This window comes from Narcine bancroftii, chromosome 12, assembly GCF_036971445.1.
Source record: "Narcine bancroftii isolate sNarBan1 chromosome 12, sNarBan1.hap1, whole genome shotgun sequence".
Taxonomy (NCBI): Eukaryota; Metazoa; Chordata; class Chondrichthyes; order Torpediniformes; family Narcinidae; genus Narcine; species Narcine bancroftii.
The window spans coordinates 27,756,151-27,781,013 of record NC_091480.1 but is presented as its reverse complement, the minus strand read 5'-3'; the positions used below and the strand labels follow the sequence as shown (position 1 = coordinate 27,781,013).

At 40.2% G+C, this 24,863-nt stretch overlaps 1 protein-coding gene across 1 annotated transcript in view; it reads right to left on the bottom strand.

Annotated features, from left to right (window-relative positions):
* rnf216 (ring finger protein 216) overlaps nt 1-24,863 on the bottom strand; it is a 165,357-nt gene that overhangs the window by 7,557 nt on the left and 132,937 nt on the right. The window contains exon 16 of the mRNA XM_069904735.1: nt 1,258-1,327. Coding sequence (XP_069760836.1) covers nt 1,258-1,327 — 70 coding nt within the window. The remainder of the gene's footprint in view (nt 1-1,257; nt 1,328-24,863) is intronic.

Below are 24,863 nucleotides of genomic sequence, written 5' to 3'. Positions count from 1 at the left end.
ATATATCCATAAGTTTCATTTCCTGCATTGATTTAACCATAAATTTGGCTACTTTATTCTTTTTACTTGTCTTTTGTCCAGTTTTATCCAACATTGGGTCCAAATTAAGGTTAAAATCCCCTCCTATCAATATATTTCCTTGTGTGTCTGCAATTTTCAAAAAAAATATCCTGCATAAACTTTTGATCCTCCTCATTAGGCACATATATATTGAACAAATTCCAAAATTCTGAGTATATCTGACACTTTATCATTGCATACCTCCCTGCCGGATCTATTATTTCCTCCTCTATTTTGATTGGTACATTTTTGGAATTGGATAAGCATTAAGGGAAAATATTTTGTGGAGTAAGGGAAATGGGACTGAATAGACAAGTTTGGAAGGAACTGATGAGAATGCAAGAGGGGGCAAATGGCCTCCTTTCCCACAATAATTTTATGATCCTATCAATTTAATTGAATGCAAAAAAAATCTGCAGATCAACAGAGATCAAAATATGTTACTGTTTCAGTTTACAGATTTGTGTGAAATAAAAATGATGAACTTCTTGCAACTTTTCTCGATTGGCCCAAAGTGATTTTGTTTAACTTACAATTTAAATTTTATTTAAAAAAAATTTAGACACACAGGACTGTAACAGGCCATGTTGGCCCACGAGTCCATGCCACCTAATTAGCCTACATCCCCTGTATGTTTCAAATGGTGGGAGGAAACCGGAGGCCCCAGGGAAAACCCACGCAGACATGGAGAGAACGTACAAACTTCTTACTGGCAGCATGGGAATCAAACCCTAGTCCCAATCGCTGGCGCTGTAAAGGTGTTTTGTTAACCGCTATGCCAACCGTGCAGCCCAATGTAATGGAGAATTTAAATATCTGGAGATGCACATGGCTACGATTAGTAACACTGATGAATTAAGTTTACTACAGTAATTAAATATTGTTTGATCAGTAGATCAAAGTGATTTGTGACTCTCAGACAATGTGAGAGAACAGAATACCAGGAAAGCTCATGCTGAATGTCAGGTAATTCTATATGATTCAAACACCTGTGAATCTGTCACATCTTGTGTTGTAGCTATTGAGATATCAAATTTAACTAAAAGCAAAAATACAATGATGGAAAAGTAAACTGCAAACATAAATATTAGGATGGAATAAAGCAGGGTTGGAGAGGGCTTACAGGAATGTAAACCCTTAACTTTTTCAAGTTACAATTTCTTTGCAAGCCTAAATTTGCCAGATCCAGCAACTCACCTCCAATCCTCTTTTTTTGTTCATTTTCAGCTTCATTTTGAATCTCTCTGATTAGTCTCTCATCATCTTCCTGCCAGAAAACAGTGGTTAATATGCAAGATGAAAATGCAACAATGCACTCAAAATTCCTCAGCTCAAAGGTTTTCCTGGTTAATTAACACAGGCATCTTATACACATGCCATAGAAGTCAGAGAATTAATGCCTCTCTGTTGGAAATTTGACAGAACCTCACTTGAATTATCGTGCTAGTTGCCAAAAGCACATTTAAAAAAAAGTATCACCCTTAAACATACAATCAAACATTTGACACTGGGAGATGATTTAATCCTCAGAGACATCACAATGAAATCTGACCCACTCAATGATCAGAACTAATGACATAAATTCATATCAGATTTAAAAAAAATTAGATAGAAAGATAGACTGAAAAAGCAATAAAACGAACACTGTATTTAGCATATTTCAAAACCCCAGGAAGTTCCAATTTTATTCCCATTTTGGCTAATTGAATATTTTTGGTCTGTTATAATATTAAAAAAAAGCAAACTCCTTCTATCAACCAAAGAAAATGTTTCATTGCCAAAGGTGCATCTCCTTTAATTTTTTTTTAACCTTTAGCCCCTATTTTGTGTTAAAATGACTAAGAAAAGCAGGGAGGTTCTTCCAGTGACCCGTCCCATACTTCTTTCCCACTTATCTCCAAAAGCAGTCATTTTGCTACTGCCGCTGGTAAAATCATGTTGTCAAAGCAGTACAATACCGACTAGACTTTAAAGGACAACTAATAAGCTGTGAGACACTTTGGAATCTCATTAGGAGTCATACTTGTGAATTTCTAAAGTTACCTTCTCATTAAAGAGGAATAAACTGAAATTAGAAACTGTACAAGTTCTGCATTTATTTTCCTTATAAAGAATATTCTTACTTTGCTACCCGTTCCTGTTTAATTAGGAAAATGGATCATGGCCGAATGTTTTATGATCATCAAAACAACATGGGAAAGGAAATCAGTGCGTATATTCAGGAATCACTGAATTGCTAACCATTGACCACTTTGATATGTTATCTGGACACCTAAAGGCATCTTTACTTTGGTGCCAATAGTTTACTTAATCTGTTTATTGCAAGTACAGAAGATAAATTGAGTATGGTGGGATTGAATAAATTTGGCAAGTTTACATTTGTTAACTGACGATGAAAGTTCAAAGGTGACTTGACTGAACATGAATTCTGAAGATCTTGCCTTCACAAAACTGGCTAGTGTCTTTCCTTTTGGATTACTACAAGTGTACTGCTGGTTCAGCAATGTCTAATACATGGAAAAGAATGAGGTACTCCTTTCACTGCATTGAAAAATACATTTTACTGTTAAAAAGCTGAAGCTGCAAGGTCATAGTGTTCATTTGATACATTCAATAGTGATACACAATAACTGACTGAATGAAGTAAACTAATGATAATAAGATTGCAAGGCCCCATGGAACCTGTTAGCTTTCAGTAATGACTGTATCCATAGTGTGGCTACTTTACACGACTTGCCTCCATTGATGTTAGTATTCTTATTGGAGGCCAAGATCCAGTTAGTTTTTACAGGCATTTTTTTGACTCTGTGATGCCAAATTGTTCATGAAACACTGTCCCTTCAATGACCCAGAATTTCAGCTAAATATTGGCAAGACTAAAACCACCACCATCAGCTCCTGAGGCTTGCTGATTAAACTCCTTCCCCAGCCATTGACACAAACTGAACCACTATCGTGGCAAATAAAAACTCAATGCTGGAGAATCTCAGCAGATCAGACGGTGTACTTTATCGAGCAAGGATAAAGATACAAAATCCACGTTTCGAGCTTGAGCCCTTTATCAAGGTATGAGCAAAATGTAGGCAGGTGCCCAAACAAAACCGGGGGGTGGGGGGGGCGGGATGGGATGGTGGAGAAGGGTAGGGAGAGAAGCACAGGCAAACAGGTAACAGGTGGATAAGGAAGGGAGGGAACAACATCAAGCTCTGTGAATGGAGAGGGAAGGGGTTGGAGAGCTGGAGGCAAGAAGACAGAGGGATTCAGAAGGAGAAGGCTTAATTCAGAAACTGAAGTAGTCAATGCTGATGCCATCCAGTTGGAGGGTGTTGCTCCTCCAATTTACAGGTGATCTTGGTTTGACAGTACAAAGTCATGGACAGACAGATCAATGCGCGAGTGGGTTGCAGAATTGAAATGGTTGGCCACTGGGAGAGCCGTCATTGATGCAGACAGCAAAGATTCTCAGTGAAGTGATCTCCCAATCTGCGCCCAGTCTCTCCGACAGAGAGGCAACCTATTCTCACATAAGCTGATCATGTGTCTCTCTGTAGCATATTTTATCTTCAAAGAGTTTTTTTTTTAAACTTATTTTTCAGAATATGAACATTCCTAGTTCGATCAACATTTATTACCATCCTCGATTCCCCTTGAGAAGGTGGTGCTGAACTAGCTTTACGAACAGCAGCAGTTCTTCTGTGGATGTTTGATTTCAACCCAGCAATGAAGGAAAAATAGCAAGACATTTCCAAGTAAGGATGCAAATTAGATGGGAACCATATCCTGCTGCTCTCATCTTGGTGGTCCAGGCTACAACTTTGGGAGGTGGTGTAGCCAAGGCAAGTAACTGTAATTCATTTTGCAGATGGGACATCATAGCCACATTGAATCACCGGTGGCAGAAATGAATGATTAGGAATATCAACTATGTGCTGCTGGAGCCACACAAGTGAAGAACATGCCATGATGTTCCTAATTTATGCCTTGTAAATGGTGGAAAGGCTTTTGGGAGTCAGAATATAAATGGGCTGAAATATGGCAGATGGAATTTAATGCAGACAAGTTTTTGGAAGAACAAGCCAATAAAGGGCTTACACAGTAAATGGCAGGGCACTGAGAAGTGCAGTGGAACAGAGGGATCTGGGAATACAGATACATAATTCCCTGAAAGTCTCACAGATTGCTAGGATTGTGAAGAGAGCTTTTGGCATATAGGCCTTCATAAATCAAAGTACTGAAAATAGGATGTTGTTTAAGACATTGGTGAGGCCAAATTTGGAGTATTGTGTGCAGTTTTGGTCCTCTAACTACAGGAAATATATCAGTAAGTTAGAAAGAGTGCAGAAAAGATTTACTAGGATGCTGCCCAAATTTCAGAAACTGAGTCGCAGGGAAAAGTTAAACAGGTTAGGAATTTATTCCTGGAGCGGAGAAGAATGAGGGGAGATTTGATGGAGGTGTTTAAAATTATGAGGGGGATAGACAGAGTAAATGCAGATAGGCTTTTTCCCTGCTGAGGGTAGATGAGATAAAAACTGGGACATGGGTTAAAAGTGAAAGGGGTAAAATTTAGGGGGAATATGAGGAGGAGCCTCTTCACATAGAGAGAGGACCGGGAATGAGCTGGGCTCAATTTTAACATTAAAGAAGAATTTGGACAGGTACATGAATGGGTGAGGTATGGAGGGTTGTGGACTGGGTGTAGGTCAGTGGGACTAGTCAAAAAAAAATGGTTCGACACAGACTAGAAGGGCCAAAGGAACCTGTTTCAGTGCTCTAATGTTCTATGGTTTTAATATGAATGATTTGCTTCAGTTACCCATACTTGACCACGGTATATACATGACTGATTCAGTCAACTTTCTGGTCAATGGTGACCTCCAGAATGACGACGGCAATGAACTCAATAATGGCCATATTACAAATTGAAAAGCTAGATGGTTAAGCATCTTCTTGTTAAAATTAAATGTTGCTTGGCATGATGTTGCAAATGGTATATGGTAGTTATCAGCCCATGTCTGAATGTTGTCCAGGCCTTACTAACGATAGGCTTTAACTGTTTTATTTGCTGAGAAATTCTGAATGGAATTGAACATACAGAATCATTAGTGAATACTATTTCTTGTAATGAATGCAAGTTCATTGATGAACGTCATCGGACATTGCCCTGAGCAGTGATGTTCTAGGAGTGGGATGATTGGTTTCCAATACAAATTTGGCAAGTTACAACCCTAGAGTATTTTAGTTTATTGTCTTTTTACTTGAGTTTGATCAAATACTACCTTGACACTGAGGGCAGTATTTCACCTCATCTCTGAAATGTAATACTCCTCATTCTCATCTCCTCCCTCCCGTCGTCTTTCCTTCTTCTTCCTGTTGTTTTTGGCTTTTTTTTTCCTTTGGTGCCACTTCCTCCACACCTTTATTTTTTATTTGTTGTGGTTTGTGTGTCTGGGGCTTTGCTTTTTCTTTACTTTTTTCCTTCTTTTCTGGAGAGGGCTGGTATTCTCCTACCGACCACTACTCCATCACGTGATTCCTCAAATAATGTTTTATTCTTAACAAAAAATGCGATCTCTGCACCAACAAACACTAGGATTTCTGCGCGACAGTTTTTTTCCAATGTTTCCTCAGTGTCTTCTGCCTCATTGACAATGGTTTTTGTCTTAGCAGTTGATTCTATACACTGGCATGATTTCTTGTTCAGTTAATAACGCATGCTGCTCTAGTGTATCAATAAATCCATCACGTGTTCACAATGTCGTCTATAGGCACTTTTTCTGCAGTGTCAACCAAGTCCTCTTCATCGTGCTCACCTGGATGCAGAACAAGTTCAGTTGTTTCAATATCAGTCAGTGAATGAACAACTGGAGCATCATTATCAATGTTAAAAACTTCTTCAATATCCTTTTCTTCCAGCTTACTGACGTCCTCTGAAGGTATATTTTTTTGCAAATGCAAGATCATCATTTTTTTCTCCTTCAAAATCACCATCGTCTTCTTCTTCATCCTCAAGGAACATAGTTGCCAGACCAGAGATTGTGCCAGACACGTACAACCGTGTCTTTAGTCCACGTATTGACAGCAGCATAAATGGCATTCTTTATGGTAAACTCCTTTTGGAAACCCGTCGCACCCAAGCCTCTGTTCACTGCTGATAAAGCATGTTGTTCAAGATAAAGTTTTTATATTCGCTCTTTAGTGATCTAAGGATATCTTGGTCACATGGCTGAATTAAGGAAGTCACATTTGGGGGAATGTACATGCTTGTTGAGACTTTCAGCATGAGGATGAGCAGAACAGTTGTTAAGGAATAAAAAAAATCTTGCAGTCGTCATCCAGTCCAGCCTCCCTGCAGTGAGCACGACTCGCTGGCACAAAATGTTTGATCAGAAAAGATACCCCTGGTGACCCATGCTTTTCTGTTGGAATAATAATGGACTGGTAAGAAATTCTTTAAAACGACGAGGACGTATGCTTTTGTCTATCGCAGCAAGCTTACACATTTGTGTACCTGCTGCATTAACATATCTCAGCAAAGTTATTCTGTCCTTGGCATCCTTACATCAGCTGTTGCCAGTGTCTTTCTAGGCAAAATCGCCCAGTGATGCTTTATTGGCATTATAGACTTGCTCTAGCATGAGGCTTTCATCAGCGATGATCTTGACAAGCTTGTCAGTGAATCTCTCTGCTGCTTCGTGATCAGCAGATTTTTTTTGCCATTCATCTTTCACATTATACCATGTCCTTTCTTAAATCTGCTCAACCAGCCTACTGAAAATTCACAGTTCCCTTCTATTTTCAGTTCATGACAGAGCTTTGCTTGTTTCATGATCAGCAAAGCATTAAGTGGCATGTGTTCACTGCAACACTCTCAGATCCATTCCATCAATACATGCTCCAGATCTTCATTTTTACCTTTTTGCAATGTTTTTCTATCTTTCATTAATTTTAGTTCTTCACTTTCAGAATAGAATTTCAACTGTTTATCCTTCTGCTTCCTCAGGCCATTCCAACACCATACTCCTCCGTTAGACATTTACACCACTGTCCAGTTTCGACAGTAGCTTGACTTTCTGTTCTAATAGACAGACATCAACGCTTCCTCCTTTTCTTCTCACTGACATTGACAGTGCTATCTGCAGACTTTTACGCCATTGCAGGTATATCTTCCAACAGTACACGAGATTTCTGTTGACTTTAAATGGTGCTAAAAGCATGACAGGCCCCAACCAGAGCTCTATCTTTGAACAGTACTATACACGAGAGCTCTGTTGATTCCAATGGCGTCAGAACCCTACTTGAGCGGTTGAGTGAAATCTTGCCCTTATTTTGACCAGTACACGAGAGCTCCATTTCAAATGGCGCAAACCACGCGTCAGACCGCACATTTTTTTCAAATTGTGATGTTATGCCTCACCCAAAAAAAAATTTGAATATTCAAGAATTCCGATAGATCAGTTTCTGGATAATCGGAAATGTACTGTACTTGCATGCAACCTCTTTCAAAACAGCAAAACTTGTCAAAAGAAGGAAATGATGAACCTCCTCCTCAAGTCTGCAGAAATTGGATTCCAACCAAAATTTGCTTCATGTTGGCATGTAATCCATGGTCACAACCAACTGTCCACAGCAGATCCATTCTTAGTGCAGGCGGATATCAACTTTCCCAATCTTTGTAACTGCTATGATGTACCTCCAATAGCTTCCCATTGGAAAATAAGTGACTTGCTAACTGGAATACTGTTCAACAGGCAAGATCCTCCATTCCAAAATCATATATATGACAGGTCTGGGCAGGATGTCACAATTATTCCTTGAGGGAATAAATGCCAGAGACATAAAAATTGAACTATCCTTTCATCTCTGAAGGTTCATATGCCAAGTTTAGGACAAAGACAATGAAATAAATAAGAAAACACTCAAATTCATGTAGACCCCAAATAAAAACTGACGATCCTCCTTTGCTTTTGCTCATTGGAGATTTGAGGCGATATCATGGTACCCAGTATCACATTAATGTGGCAAAACATTTACTAACTGAGATTCAAAACAACACAAATGTATTTTCTTTCCAACCATGATAGTTGAATCTGAATTCAGCAGTCTCTAATCATCAGCTTTGTAAATGCTTAGATGTTCGTTGTCAAAGCAACTCATGACAAAGCCCCAGACAGACTACAACTAAGTAAGGGTGCTGCCCATAGCTGGTTTTTCCAGCCATTATGTGTGGACACTTTTAATGACTAATGATGGAAATTAGTCTTACAACATATTATATAAAAATATTTGTTCCACTTAGTATCAAACCAGAGAGCCACTCGAGATATAGAATGTGGCCCTATATTCCTTGGAGAGACCAAGTTAAACTTACCATTGCACTGGAGTTAAAAGTTTTTATTTTACTATGAATTCTGTATTTGCTGGCTGCCAGTTGGTTACTTTATCAATGATGGGAATGATAAATAAAAACCAAAATTATTCCTGGGATCCGAGTGGCACTAGGAAGTTGAAATTCAATGCTCATCCCAAGTTATCCTGATGGGTGGAGCATCTTCATTAAATCATTTCTTTGCATATGCTAGAATTGGTTTCAGTGTTGTCTGAAAGGGGCTTTTAAGGCTCTTGGCAAAGTAATAATAAAATGGATAGCAATTCGAACTCATAAAGGACAAATGTTAGAAAGAAAGTATGATCAATCTTTGATATAGCCATGTGCCTAGCCAAAAAAAATGGGATTGGAAGTCTGAAAAATTCTGCAAAAAAGATGCAAAGGCTAAATATTATTGGGGTGGCACGGTTAGTGCAACGCTGCAACAGCGCCAGTGATTGAGACCGGGTTTGAATCAGTCATTGTCTGTAAGGAGCTTGTACATACTCTCCGTGTCTGTGTGGGTTTCCTCTCAATTGTTACGGGTTACATTAAATATTAATAGGTCTTTAAAAGAGATAGATTGTGGGGCGTTTAGTGTAGGTCACTTCACAAACAGAGAAACACCACATCTCATTTAAAATGGAAGAGCTTGGCTGAAGCCAGTTATGCAGGCACCCGTGGCTTTCCAAAAGACAATGGAACTGCTCTGGAAGGAATTTCAAAAGCAGGTGCAAATAAACAATGTACAGTCAGAGACTGATAAGATCTTTCAAGGACTGGGTTTGGAACCCTGCAAGGAGTTCTGGTTTTTACAAGCAGAGAGAGAGAGAGGGAGAGGAAAGATCAAACAGGATTTCTCTTGGAGAGGGAGAGAGAGAAAATACAGTTCTGCAGTAGCTTTTGGAGGCTGCAAGATCACAAGCTGGAAGGCTTGTTGGAAACCCCATTTTGAAGACAGGTTGTGAGTTCTGAGTTCAGCCTGTTCAAACCCCTTGTAGTCCTTACAAGAGGAAATGGCTGGCTAGAGTGTTTCTCCTGAAATAAGGGAAACAAGTGGAACTCTGTGGTCACTTGAAAGAAGAGGTTATCATTTGGAAAACCTATGATGGGGCAAGTTTCTTTGGCAAGACACTGAAGTGGCTGCTCGGAGGAAATCAGTTTGTGCGCGAGGCCAACTAGTAGCAAATCTCTCTCTGAAACCAACAAGAACCTTCCTGAGTGGTAACCATTTACCTTTAAGCACCAGCGTCTGGTGAAAATTCATAAATGTTAAATTCTGTGCATAGTATAAGAATTGCCTGATATCAGTGAACTTGGAGAAGTGAGAAGTCAATGACTGAACTATTAAAGCAAAAAACTTTCCTGAACATAGACACATTACATACACATGCATTTAGAATTAGAAGAGGGGTTCAGTTAAGTTAATAGTAATTAGTTAAAGTTTGATCCTGTTTTTATGTTTAAAGAAAATTAAAAGCAACTTTTGTTTAAATAACTAATTGTCTTGGTGAATTTCTATTGCTGCTGGGGTTTGTAGGTCATTTGGGTGTAATTGGCCTGTTAAATTTAAATTTAAAAGATCTTGCATCAATCCTGGAGACTTGCAGAGAACACTTGTTTAGGAATAGGTTAATCAAACCAAAGACATCTTATACAAGAAATCCACTATTGAAAGCAGATTTGAATTTTAAATCAAGAAAGCATTTTAACAAATTTTCTTTCTCATCAATTTGGCAGATCAATGCCAATGTTTAATTTTACGAAATAAAAACATTGTGAGTTTTAAATTTGAGATTGTGGCAATATCTCAAAAGGTAATATGAAAATTTTTGATGGGGAAAAAAGAATGCAATGACAAATATAGGGACTTGCAATGAAGCCCTGATTTTCAATGAAACTTGAATTAACAACTTGATTTACTTGGCATTAAAATTAAGTGCTAGTTATCCAGCCATCGAGTCATATAGACAGATGCTCAACACATCCATGCCAATCTGTTGCCATCTACATAATTTCCATTAGCTCAGACTGTCTGCCTTCTCCTTCGAGAATAGATGCAGGGCTGGGCTTGAGGACAAAATCCATGACACAGCAGCACAACAGCATCAAACCCAGAATAGAATTTCCCTCGCAGCCACTGCAGTTGGGCATGTCTGTCCCACATTGGCCTAGTCAGCCACCAGTGAGTCTGCAGCAGACATGGACAGCCCCCTTCCCAAATCTTTTGTTTGCGAACCCACGTCATGATTGTACAAGATCCCACCACCTCCTCTGGCATCGTGTCCAGATATTACCTACCCTAAAAATAAAGCAAAATCTCAGATCCTCTTTAAACTCTTCAATTTCTGCCCTCATTTTTAATACCCCATTGACAGGGCAGACAGTAGATTTCTACCATTTATCCCACTGTGGCTCATTATCTTGCACCTATCATGTCATTCATCAGCCTCCTTTTCCCATGCCAGATCTCTCAATTTCTCCATCCTTTTTTAAAATCTGAGATTTCCTATGGGTATTGGCTTTCTTCACATCAAATCTGATTGTATATTGGCCAAGATTGCAAGCTGTGTATCGCAGTTATGCACAAGGCCTAAATACTTCATGTTGTAATGGGGCCAGAGGACCCCAAAATCCAGCAGCAATAGAAATTCACCAAGATAAATGGCTACTTAAACAAAGTTACTTTAAATTTTCTTTAAACATCAAAACAGGATCAAACTTTAACTTATTACTATTAACTTAATTTAACCCCCCTTCTAGTTCTAAGCACACTCGTATGTAATGTATGTACAAGTTCAGAAAAGTTCTTTGATTCACAGTCCAATATCACTTCTCACTCCTCCAAGTTCAGCAGTATCGGGCAATTCCTCTACTGTGCACAGAACTTAACATTTATGAATCTTTACCAGGCTTTGGTGCTTGAAAGGTAAATTGTTACCACTCAGGAAGGTTCTTGTCAGTTTTCAGAAAGAGATTTGTTGCCCATTGGACACATACTAACTGATTCTTTCTGATTAACGACTTCAGTATCTTGCCGAAGAAACTTGCCGCATCAGGGTTTTCCAGATGATATCCTTTCTTTCAGGTTACCATAGAGCTCCTTTTCTGTTTCCTTTTTCTCAGGCAAAACATTATACAGCCAGCCATCTCCTCTTGTTTGGACCACAAAGGCTTTGAACAGGACTCACAACCAGTCTTCAAAATGGGGTTTCAAACAAGCTGTCAAAAGCCAGTGCAGAAACAGAAACCCAGCAGTCTCTCTCTCTCTCTGTGTCACATTCAGAGAAAAACCGGTTTGACTCTGCATGCAAAACCACATGACCTTCCTAAAACAGCAAAGTGCCTTCAGACAGATTGCAGCACTGGACCCAATTTTCTGAGTCTGTTCATCTGTTGCTTTCCAAAACAATAATCCATTACTCCACAGCATGTCCAATTAACAGCTACTTGTGAAGTCCTTCAGCAAAGCAGCTTCCATTGTCTTTACAAAAGCATTAGGAACCTGGACTGTCTGGCTTGAGCAGAGCTTTGGCATTTTAAATGAGATCTGTGTCGTGAAATGTTTGTGACCTACATTTAAAAACCCTCAATTTATCTCCTTTAAAACATATCTATATACAATATAAAATATAACATAATCCGTCACAATTGGTCTGACTTAAAATTAGGTACAATCACTTAAATTTCTGCATCAGTTTTGTGTTAAAATAAAAGGGAAATATTTCTTTTTAAATCTTTCTGTGGAATGGATACATTACAAAAATGTACTTAGGTACACCAAATAGACAAGATATTCTACAATTCATCTATTATCCTTTGGGACAGGTCAATGTAATTTGGATAAACAAAGCTGCTTTCTGTCATTTCCAAATGCTATGGATGCTTTCACCGAGGATATCATTTTACAAATTCTCTGCATCTGTTCTTTTGCAATGTAACTTAGTAATGCTCCCTGTCCAAATATCTAAATCTCCTGCTCCAGTTGTTCAAGTATTTACACAATCTGGCTAAGAACATCTGAATGAAATTATAAAAAAACTGGCATACTACCCAACGCATATAGAAACTCCCCAACCTCTATTCTGACCAACCAGTCGTATCTCAAAATGGACGCAAGTCAGAAGTATGTTAACATGGCATGTAGAAATTGTAAATCCTCCTTCATATTGATTAATTACCTTAATTTTTAATTTTAAGTCAAATGTCTTCCTCAGCTTTTTGCTAGATCTATCAGCAGGTTGATCGTCATCTTCTTTGGCGAACTTACCGTGCTTATGTCACTATCTTTTTTCCGGTCGTATGTACCAATGGTCGCAAGCCATGGAGTAACTGTACAAATTTTGAATGCCACATCCAATCCATTGCCAGATCTCTCAATTTCTCCATCCTTTTTTAAAATCTGAGATTTCCTATGGGTATTGGCTTTCTTCACATCAAATCTGATTGTATATCGGCCAAGATAGCAAGGTTAGCGTAGCGGCTAGCACAATGCTGTTACACAACCATCAAATGGGACCAGGATTTGAATCCCACACTGTCTGTTAGGAGTTTGTATGCCCTCTGGTTCTATGTGGGTTTTCAATGGGGGTCCAGTTTTCTCCCACTGTTCAAAATCCTCCAGGGTGTAATTGGGCAGCACCAGGCTTGTGGGATGAAAGGGCTTGTATGCCTAAATTGAAAATGGTCACATCCTTGAAACCTGTGTGCACCATCTGCTAGCATTCATCCTCTCGCTAAAACGGTCAGAGGACCCCACTTCTTCCGGTGCTCAAGAAAAGCAAAGTGATCTGTCTCAATGGACCATCAGTGAGGGGCACTTGTGCCTGCACTGATGAAGTGCCTTGAGAGGTTGGTTATGGAGCAAATCAACTCCTCTCTCAGGAAGGACATGGATTCAATGGTCAAAACAGGCTAAAAGGAAACACCATCTTTCTGACCTTCAACCCTGTGTTGGATCATCTGGACCTCAGGAGACCAACGTCAGACTGTTGTTCAATATACCAGCAAAACATGACCAAGCTAAGAAATCTGGATCTCTGGCCATCTCTCTGCAACTGGGTCCTGAACTTCTTCATCAACAGACACCAATCAGTCTGGATCGGCAACATCACCCCCTCCTCATTGACCACCAATACAGGGGTACATCAACATTGCGTGCTTTGTCCCCTACACTATTCCTTGTGCACTCGTGACTGTGTTACCAAGTTTGGCTCCAACACAATTTATAAATTCACGGATGGGACCACCATTATTCGCCGAATAACTGGAAATGCTGAGTCAGAATACAGGATGGAGATCAAAAATCTTGTTTGGTAGTGCCAGGACAACAATCTTGGTCTCAGCATCCCCAAACCCAAGGAGCCTTTTGTTGATTTTAAGAAGGGGAGGCACAGACTTGTCTGCATTAATGGGACTGAGGTGAAGAGGTCAGTATCTTCAAGTTCCTGCGAGTCAATAGATCAGAAGACTTCTCCTGGAAGCAGTGAAGAAGGCACACTGATGCCTATATTTTCTAAGAAACCTGAGGAGTTTTGGCATGTCATTAAATAATCTGTCAGATTTTTCTATAGATGCAATGGGAAAGTATATTGACTGGTTGCATTACAGCTTGATTTGGTAATGAGGGCCGAAGAATGCAGAATAAATAACCTGGTCCATCACAGACTCTGGCCACACATCCACTGAAGACATCTACGCAAAGTGCTGCCTCAAGAAGGCAACCTCTTCTCACCGCTACATTCAGGTACCTTGTACCTGAGTGTTGAAGATCAACCCTCCTGGGTTCAAGAACAGTTTCTTACCATTGACTACCAGGTGCTTGAACCACCCCCTGTTATACTGATCTTGACTGCCTGGACACCACAAAAAGAACTATTTTTAAAAATTTTATACAAAGAAGAACAAAAGAACACTCCCCCACCACCCCCCCCTCCCCAATTAATGAAACCCCTCCCTCTAAACAAGGTTAACTTGCATATCTAATATACATAGGAAATGAAAGACACCATTTGGAGACCAGACAACGCTGCTCATGAGCAGTCCAACACCCTAAATCTTTAAATTGTGGTAAGACTCCATGAATGGGTCCCACGTCCTGTAAAAAAAAATCACCCTTACATCTTTAACATTATGTCTGGTTTTTCTAAACTTAGGAAAGACATGACCTCCTGTAACTATTGAATATGAGTTGGAGGAATGCGAAACAACGAGCGTGCACCATCATAATTGAGAATATTTACTATACATCTACCTTTTGTATAATTTAAAAAAAATTCAACTTAACATCTACTATTTAGTTATTTTCTTTTACAAAGAACCTTTTCATCTGTAGCAATGGGAATTTCTACACACTAGTACAATGTATGACAAAAAATATTATTGTTATTATATAAAACACTGAAATTCACTGCAATCTGCTCTTTTAAAAATATATTCATTGATTTTAATAAAGAACATATGAATAGTACAATTTGATAAGGGATAGTTACACAAAATTAATAAAACATTCAGTTATCAAAAACATACAAGTTTTAAATCCTATCCATAATTCGTATTCCAAGTACTATGTATTTTATGAGCTAATAACAAAAGTATATAAAAAAATTAAAAAGGAGAAAAACTCAAAACCCCTGCCTAACCGCATTGCCAGATGCTACAGATGATTAATAATAAAAGAAAAACAAAGGTGGAGAAAAAAGTGAAAATTGAAAAGATGCGAGTTAGACAATTTAATTACATTGGGGTGAAATTATAAAGTAAGAAAATGAGCTATACATTTCATAATGTCTGAAATCTTATATCTGGGTTATTAACTGAATAACAAATCTTTTCCGTATTCAAAAACATTATGTCTCACAACAACTGCTCATGAGTAGGCACAGCAGCACCCTTTCAAATCGCACGCCTCGCCAAAAGAGACGGCGCGACTTTGAACCAAAGACAAAGAATCATTCTCTCCCACTGAACCGAAGAGGCTCACCAAAGGGTTCAGTATTCTTTGGCTTGGCTTCGCGGACGAAGATTTATGGAGGGGTAATGTCCACGTCAGCTGCATGCTCGTTTGTGGCTGACAAGTCCGATGCGGGACAGGTAGACACGGTTGCAGCGGTTGCAAGGGAAAATTGGTTGGTTGAGGTTGGGTTTTTCCTCCTTTGTCAGTGAGGTGGGCTCTGCGGTCTTCTTCAAAGGAGGTTGCTGCCCGCCGAACTGTGAGGCACCAATGGCTCTCTTTAAATCAAGGCACAGCTGCAATCAAAGTTTGCCTGAACCTGGGAGAGGATACATGTCTGTAATTTATTCAAAAGTGTGTGATACACTATCATGGCTCCAAAGACTGAGAGGAATGATAGGCTTTAATACACATTAGATTGTAGCTGGCCCCATTTTATGTATAGAAGGGGGTAGGGTGGTCGACTTTTATGGTCAGGTCACAAGGGGAGGAATTACAGGGGATTGAGTCATCAGTTGGCCAGCCAGCCACTCACACAGTGTGCAATATATACATATCAGTGTGCTGATTTGATGACTTTTTAGAAAGGACTGCTATTTACGTTCTGTATAGCCCAAGTCAACAACCTACAATTTAAAAATTTGTTTAAAGGGGATTCTGAAGAAAGACTGTAACTATCTTAAGTACACCAGAAGCTAGGCAACACACAGTGAAACGCAAGTCTGTAAAAACACACCAAAATGCTGGAGGAACTCAGCCAGTCTCACAGCATCCATAGAAGATAGATATTGCCGACATTTCAGGCCTAAGGACTTCAAGGAATAACCAAAAAATAAGAAAAAAGCCCAGGAAATCTCAGAATAGAGGCTGTGCTGGCCAGGGGAGGAATCCAGACAAAAAAGTGTTAATTGGATATGATAAGGGAAGAGGTGAAAATTGATTTTGTCTATGTGGAAGGAGACAGTGGGAAAAGAGAGGGACAGACAGAGCTGGGGGAAGATATCAGAGGAAGAAGTGGGGTGCAGGTTTATAAACAAAAGCCAGAGAAGTTGATGCTAATGCCATCCAGTTGGAGGATACCCAACAGAATTATGAGGTGATGTTCCTCCAATTTGCGGGTGGTCTTAGTCTGGCAGTGCATGAGACCATGGACAGATATGTCAGAAAGAAAATGGGATGGGGAATTGAAATGAGTGGCCACTGGGAGATCCATGCTATTGCAGTGGTCAACGCCAAGGTGCTCAACAAAGCTATTTCTCAGTTTCTCCAATGTAGCAGAGACCACAACGAGAGCACTGGATGCAGCAGGTGAGCCCCGCAGATTCACAAGTGAAATGCTAATTCATTGGAACGACTGTTTGAGGCCCTGATTGGTGGCGAGGGAGGAGATATGGGTGCAAGTGGAGCATCTCCTGCAGTCACAGGGGTAGATACCAAGGGGACAATTGGTGGAGAGGGAGGAGTGGACAAGGGTGGCACAGTGGTCCCTGCAGAAAGCAGAGGGAGAGGAAAGGGGAATATGTGTCTAGTGGTGGTGTAATGATACTGATTTACCCAGTTTACACACAAAGAATACACTCACTTGTTTTTCTTTATTTTCTTCAGACTCAACACTGCCTTCTTCAACTCTCCAAGCCAAACCCCTCTGATCTTCTCATTGCCTCACCACTACACGGGTGATCCTGACGCTCTCACTTGCCTCCTGTATATGCTGACTACTTAACTAACCCCTTGCATGCGTGCTATTACTCTCGTGCACCTCTTTGATTATGTCATCAGTGGTGACTGGCATCATTCCTGATGCAGCTAAGTACATGACTGCGATAGCCTCTGAGGAATGCAAGGAGGCAACTGAATGAAAATGTCCCACTATGTAACAGTCTGGAGGACTGACAGTTCAATCCGACCTCATACGACGCTGCAAGACAGGTGAAGTACGGTCTGATTGGCAGGGGGAATCGGTCCTCTGACAAGAGCAGATAAATATATCCCTGGGATGGAGGAAGTGGCCTTCTAAGCCCAAGTGCACGTGCTGAAATCTGGAACAACAAAATCCCTCATTTTGTGTGTCTGGAGACTTTAAAACGTTGAAATGGCAAGCAGGTCCTTGCCCATAATCCAACATCCTGATTAACATGAAGCCAAGTAAAACATTCCTTAATCACTTTGATTGATGCTCTTCTACCAGGATGAGATAGATTATGAAGAGACATACATATCTCCTGCCTCACTGCCACCGGCACAAAAATCCTTGGTCTTCCTGTGGGAAAATCGTAGACTAATACGTCACCTGATTCATTCAGGGTCACATCTTGAAGATGGAGTTGATATAGTGATATCTCATGATATTGGGATTGGTGTGCTGTGCAGTGCACGAGGCATGGCAATTAAATTTTTTTTAAAAAATTTTTTTTATTTTTCACACCATAAATCACGTTAGCCATGATATACACTTTTTCTTTTTCACACATATACAGTGACTTTTTCTCCCCCCCCCCCTCCTCCCAAGCCACCCCCCCCACCCCCCCCTCATCTATTTTAGGTATACAATCTAGGTTGCATTAAGCCAGTCAGACAATGTTGTCATTCAACAAAAATACACCAGAAATTCTACTGAGTCCATTCTTTTCTTTTCTTCGCATGGCAATTAAATTGATGGCAGTATTCGAAAGTAAGGCATCAATGTCACGCCTGGACAGAGTGTTGGCTACGGCATTCACTTATCCTCAGATATGCCGTATGTCCAATGAAAATTGTAAGATGAAGTCCAAATGCCAGATATTTAGGGGCAAGTAGTGACGTGTGCTTGTACTTGCGGCAAACATAGAAGGCTGGTAGTCTGTATAAATGATGAAAGGACAAGCTTCCAAAAAAAGGCAGAATGTTTCACTATGAGATAAATGGCTACGAGTTCTTAACCGTCTTTGCCTGCACCGGTAACAGCTTGGCTGAAAAAAAATGGCAGAAGTTCCATTTGCCCATGGCCTCATTGTTCTTACACTGTTTCCATAGCACAGACGGATGCATCAATGGTAAGAGAAACCAAGGCACTGGGATTTTGATGTACAATCATAGTGGCATTTGCAAACGTAGTCCTCACATCATTGAATGCACTCATGGCATCGTCTCCCAAAGTCAATGGTCTTTTGGAAACATACTTATCAGATCCTTTTAATTATTCAGTAAGGTATAATAGAAATGCTGCGGCATTTGGCAGGAAACGGTGATAAAAATTCATCATGCCTAAAAATCATCACAGCTGGCCAAATGTAATGTATGTCGGAAATTGTCAAATTTCTCACACTTTCGATTCATCAGGCAAAATACCATGTTGGTTAATCTATGTCGCAAAAAATATGAAACCAGCAGCACCAAAAATGCATTTACTGGGATTGACCACAATGCCAAACTCATCAAGCCTTTGAAACAATGAGTTAAGGTGGCACTTGTTCTCCTCTTCATCTACGCTCGCGACAATAAAATCGATGTAGACAAACAAAATCAAGGCCGGCTAGTACACGGTCAATAAACTACTGGAATGTCTGAGTTGCATTTCGTAGACTAAATGGCATTCGCAGAAACTCAAACGTGCTGAAAGAAGTAATTACTATGGTCTTGGTGACATCAGAAGTCTCGATTGGAATCTGATAGTAAGCATGTACGAGATCCATTTTCACAAATACACATTTGGTGTGGAGGTTTGGTGATAAGTCTTGTAAATGGGGAATGTTGCATAAGTCAGGCATGGTGGAATTGGTCAGGGCATGATAATTACCATAGTCATTGATCCCCATATGCAATGGTGATGCCCAGCCACCGTCAGATCCGTGAACTGTGCCCCACTTTTGTATTTGGTCAAATTCTGTTTTTGCAATTTTAAGATGGTCTGGGGTAATCAACGAGTCTGCGCTGCAACGAGAGGACCCAGAGCTTCTATGTGGTGGCTGGCTGTTTAATGTCTGTATAGGGTCACCAGGCGAGGGAAGCACTTGACCAAGGCTCAGAAAGGGCAGAAGCCAGGTTGAAGGCCTGTCAGATGGCTGATGACACTGGATGGATGACAAATACAGCTCACTTGCATACAAGAGCTGCGGTCCATGACACTACCATTTTTCAAATCCACCAACAATGAAAAATGTGACAAGAAATACGCTCCAAAAATGGAATTTGCCACATTTACAAATGTGAAAACCCACTGAAAAGGTTTGTTGAGACTGAAATCTAACAAGTGACCATTGACCCTATGTTTGAATGTGAGAACCATTCGTGGCTGAATGAACATGACATATTTAGGGGGGATCTACATTCCTCAGGGGTTTGAGGGACTACACATATCTCTGCACCAGAATTGACAAGAAATCGAACACCCAAGAGATAGCCTTTGAGTCAGACAGTGGCTGACGTGGCCGTGGGCAGCAGTTGCCACTTTTGCCGGCCCTAGTTGTTTCCTGGCTGCCATTTGTAGAAGTCGCAAGGTGGAAGACAGGACCAGGCAGCAGCGGCATATCTCTGATGCTTCCAACAAATACAGCGCCCATTCCCCCTACTACGCCTTCGACCACCTCGATTCCAACCAGGTCGACGGAAGGAATTTCATTGCGTACCCAAAGCCTGAAGTGATAGTGCTTCCATTTGTTGCTCCAACCCATTCGTCGTCGAGCCATGAGGCGCTGGTGCCTCCTTCAATCGTCATTTCACAAGGTGAGATAAGCAGTTGTTCCAGCTCCATTTGCTCCTGCTGACTAGCCAATCCTTCTTTGAAATAACGAAGTCGTCATGATCGAGGGATAACATCCGAAAGAAACTCATCAAATGTCCTTGAACATGACGGTAAACAATGGAGGAATCTGTTTCCAAAAATCTTCTTCCAGCGAGTCTGTGCCATTTCCTCAACATCTGCGATGGCTGTGTATCGCCTAGGCTGTCGTCAGCTAGTAATTTGGCAAAACAAGTCTCCCTAGATGACTGAGTACAGAATAACAGATTTAAGCATGTCGTATGGAAGATTACCATCTGGATCCACTAAAGCATCCTCCATCTCACGGGCAATCTGCTCTGGAAGACGTGCCACAAGTAGAATGTATTTCTTCTTTTGACTTGTCACACCAAGGGCAGAGAAACACACCTTGAGGATCATGAACCACGCTGATGCATTATTAATAAAAAGGGGGGAATATCCAGATTTAACACCTCGACTGCTTCTCTAAGGGGTTTATCCTCCTCATTATCCATTTTAAACTAGAAGGTGCTGTGAAATCACAGGGTAATGTCACTGACTTACCCAGTTTACACACAATTAAAGAATACATTAATTTCTTTCAGCACAAAATGGAGTCAATTTTCTTTATTCTCTTCACACACAACTCTGCCTTCTTCAACTCCCCAAAGAGCACCCAGCCAAACCCCTCTGTCCTTCTCACTGGCTCACCGCCACATGGATGACCCTGACACTCTCACTCTCCTCCTGTATCCCGCATATGCATACTATTACTCCCACACGTTGATTTGATTACATCATTAGCGGCGACCGGCACCACTCCCAACACAGGTAAGTACGCGACCACAACAGTGGGATCACATAGTAGGTCACGGAAATGGCAGAGAACAATAGACGAGAACAATAGGAATCCTGCCTATTGCAACTATTTCCCTTTATAATCGCTTAAGCATAATGCAGACATCATTGTTTTGACTCATTAATGAAAAGTCCGTTGCAAAGTAGGATCAAGTTTTGCCTCTGTTAATTTGAACTCTTAAAACAGTAAATTTCACTGTTACAATAAACTATTAATACTTTCAAAAGTATATGTCAAAGAAATGATCTGGACAGTCTACATTTTGTCCTAGTCCTACACAGCACAAAAGCAAAATTCAAACTTTGTTTATATTATACACGTTAAAAAAAAAGACCTTGGCTTACAGGCACTCCAAGAATTTGTAAACAATATGCTAGCTGCTAGTTTCTTGCAAATATGTGTTTGCAAGTAATTTTAAATCATTTTAACCCTTACACTATCCTTGTTGCATTTAGGGGGGGTCAGGGCAGATTTGTGGGTATTGGAGGCTGAGAGGGCCAAGCTGATGGTGGTAGAAGGAGGACATCACTGATGATGCGGCATAGAAGCCCTCATCCTAGGTTCAGATGTGATGAAGATGAAGGAATTGAGAGAAGGGAATGGATTCCGTACAAAGGAACAGGATGCGAAGAGGTGAAGTCGAGGTGGTTGTGCGAGTTGGTGGGCTTGTAGGTGACTGTCGAGAATTTGTCTCCTGAGATGGCAACAGAGAGATCCAAGGAAAGGGACAATACTGCTGGAGATAGACCAAGTTAATACGAGGTCAGGTGGAAGTTGGCAGCAAAATGGATGAAGTCAACAAGGCAGCACCAAAGTAGTCATTGATGTTACAGAGAAAGAGTTGAGGGGCCTTGCTTGGGTAGGCTTGTAGCTTAGATTGCTCCACATAACAAAAAGGCAGGCATAGCTGGGGGTCATGAGGGTACCCATGGCTACCCCTTTGACCTGGAGAAAGTGGGATGAGTCAAAGGAGAAGTTATTGAGGGTGAGGGTCTCTCTCACACACACACACACATACACACACACACACAGTATCTACTCTGCAAAGATTACCTTTAGGGAATATCACAACCAAATTCAACCTCGTCTGGACCTCTGGGTCTGGTTCAACAAACTGGGGTCCATATTCATATCTTTCAACCTGCATTCTCTGAAAACTGTTTAAAATTCAGGCTTTTGGATTTGAAAAATCTGTCCATTAATAGACTTATTTTGGGAGGAACTGGAGCAATTCCCTAAAGAACTATAAAGGACCCTCAAATTAATTCAGTTATTTCACAATCTGTGGCTTGAATATCAACATTGTGGGGAGATAAAGGAAATCAAGCAGTTTAAAAAAAGTTTCAAGATAAATTTCAAATCAATTAAATATAGTAGCCAACATTTATCTCCTAAAAATTCACTTAAAAATTTCCATTAATCTCAGGCACATGGTATATTTTTACACTTAAGTCAGCCAGACTACGGCGTCAGTATGTCCCACACCTGCTATCTCAAATGGCAAGGGCAGCAGAAGCATCGACAAATATTTTATACAATTTAGCTGCTGAGATTTTGAAAATTCTTCACAAATCTTTAAATTCTTTACGGTGATTCTCTGTTATACTGTTGTTAAGACATTCCACCACTGAGAGAAATATTTCCAGAGCACATTTTACATTTGCAACTCAACCTTTAAAATTTTTTCCCTATATTTTGGGATAAAAATGCTGCTGGTAAGTTTGGGATTTATGATCAATTCTGATCGTCTTTAGAGTAGCCTTTTAGAAGCTCTGTAGTCTTTCTGTGACGGCATTTCTACAATAATATCAAATAGGGACTTCTTCCCCGATTTGAACACAGTAATGATGGAGAAGTGAAGCATTACCATATTAGAATGGTCTGAAATAGAAGAGGAACCTGCATGTCAATGCATCTGCTGCCCTTGTCATTAGAAATCACAGGTGTGAGACATACTAACGTCATAAGTGTACAAATATACAATGTGCCTGAGATTAATGGGAATTTTTAAGAGATAAATGTTGGCTACTATATTTCAATCAGGTTCACTGCTAGAACTCAATAAGTTTCCTGGAAATTATTTGAAATTTATCTTGAAATGTTTAATCCTGGAATGGTCTTGTAGGGCTACCTGCCAAAATGGACAAGCTTTGATTCGCCTGCTGTTTTGAGTCTCAGAAATGTGGAATATATCCAAAGAGGCAATGCTCAATTATATGAGCTGCCAACATTTCTATCACCACATTCCATGCATCGCCTAATGTTAATTACCTGTTGTAGTTTGGCAGAATGCAATTCACTTGCAGCATAGCGGGGCGGCTTTGTTAGCGTAGCGGTTACAGCAATTGGGACTGGGGTTTGAATCCCGCGCTATCTGTAAGGTGTTTGTACGCTCTCCCAGCACCCGAGTGAGTTTTCCCCATGGGCTCCAGTTTCCTGCCTCCCTGCAGAGCGTATTGTGGATTGGTCAATTGGGTAGAACAGGCCAAAAGGGCCTGTTATGATGCTGTATATCTATGTTAAATTTAATTAGTAAATGAGATTTGAATGTGGTAACATCCAATGTTTTTTTTTTAAGCATCAGAATGAATCAGTATTTTCAATTACAATGAAAATGCAATACCAATACACAAGATGGCACAGGGTAGCAGGGTGGTGTTATTACTGCTGCCTAATAGCACTGGAAATCAGGATTTGATCCTGGACTGCTGTCTGCAAGAAATTTTCATGCTCCCCACATAAGCAGGTGAGTTTCTGCCAGGTTTTCTGGTTTCTTCCCATATTTCAAGGTAGGTAGATTTTTTTTTATAGGTACAATAAATTTCTTTTTGGCATTGATGGGCACATGAGAGAATAAGAATAAATTGTAGAGATGCAGGGAAATAAAGGGTGGAGGGAAGGCTATGAACCTGATGGGATTGCTCTGTTAGGTGCTGGCAGAGATTCAAAGAAACCACCTTGCAAGAGTGGGTAAATTAAGAGAGAGAAAAAAGACATTCAGCATGGTTACTAAGAAAACTCCATCAGATTCACAAATGTCCTACAGAAATCTGTTGCTTTTAGCTGGTCTAGCCACTGACCCCACAGCACTGTGAATTACCTGCCATTATCATTAAAAATGGATTTTGATTTCAAGCCCACCTAGCCAACTTTGCAAAGTCTTTTGCATGGACATAAGGGGACCAGTGACTAAATCGAGAGAGCTGTCCCACTCCTTGAATTGAACTCCAGACCAATTAGGTAAGCAAGATAAACAACTGATGATTACTGACTTCCAAGTTGAATAAGCAGTATTATTTCATGTTTTACACGACTTGGAAAACACAGTAGCACATACTCAGTTTAGAATCACATTTGGAATCACAGTTTCCAGCAAAATGGTGACAGAATCAACTCGATGGATAAATTTACATAAACTCTTCCTTACCAATCTGCAGATGCAGTCATTTGAGACAATATTAGCAGGAGAAACTGTTTTTTTGTGAAGAATGTTCATTTTCACACTGATGATACAATTCAGCAACTGCATAATTCCATTCCACTGCAATCTGTGACTAATGGCTGTGGTAATTCTATTATCATCGATTCAGAATTAACCAAGGGCGCAGAGCGACATATCAAAAGCCATACCAGAAGTTACTGAATATGAAGTACAGAACAACTCTGATTGTCCAAAATCTTCATTTATCTGAACTTTATTCGGAGCCCAACTAACTGGGGACCTCGGTGGGCAGCATTTTTTGGTGAGAATTAAACATTATTTTAAACACTTTAACACTTAAAAGTGATTTTCTGTTGCTACTGGGCTGTTTGTAAAAAATTACCAGCTCTCCGTTTATCCGGCATAGGCCAAGCTCCGACCATTTTGGATAATTGGAGTTGTACTGTAGCTACATGGTGAAACTGT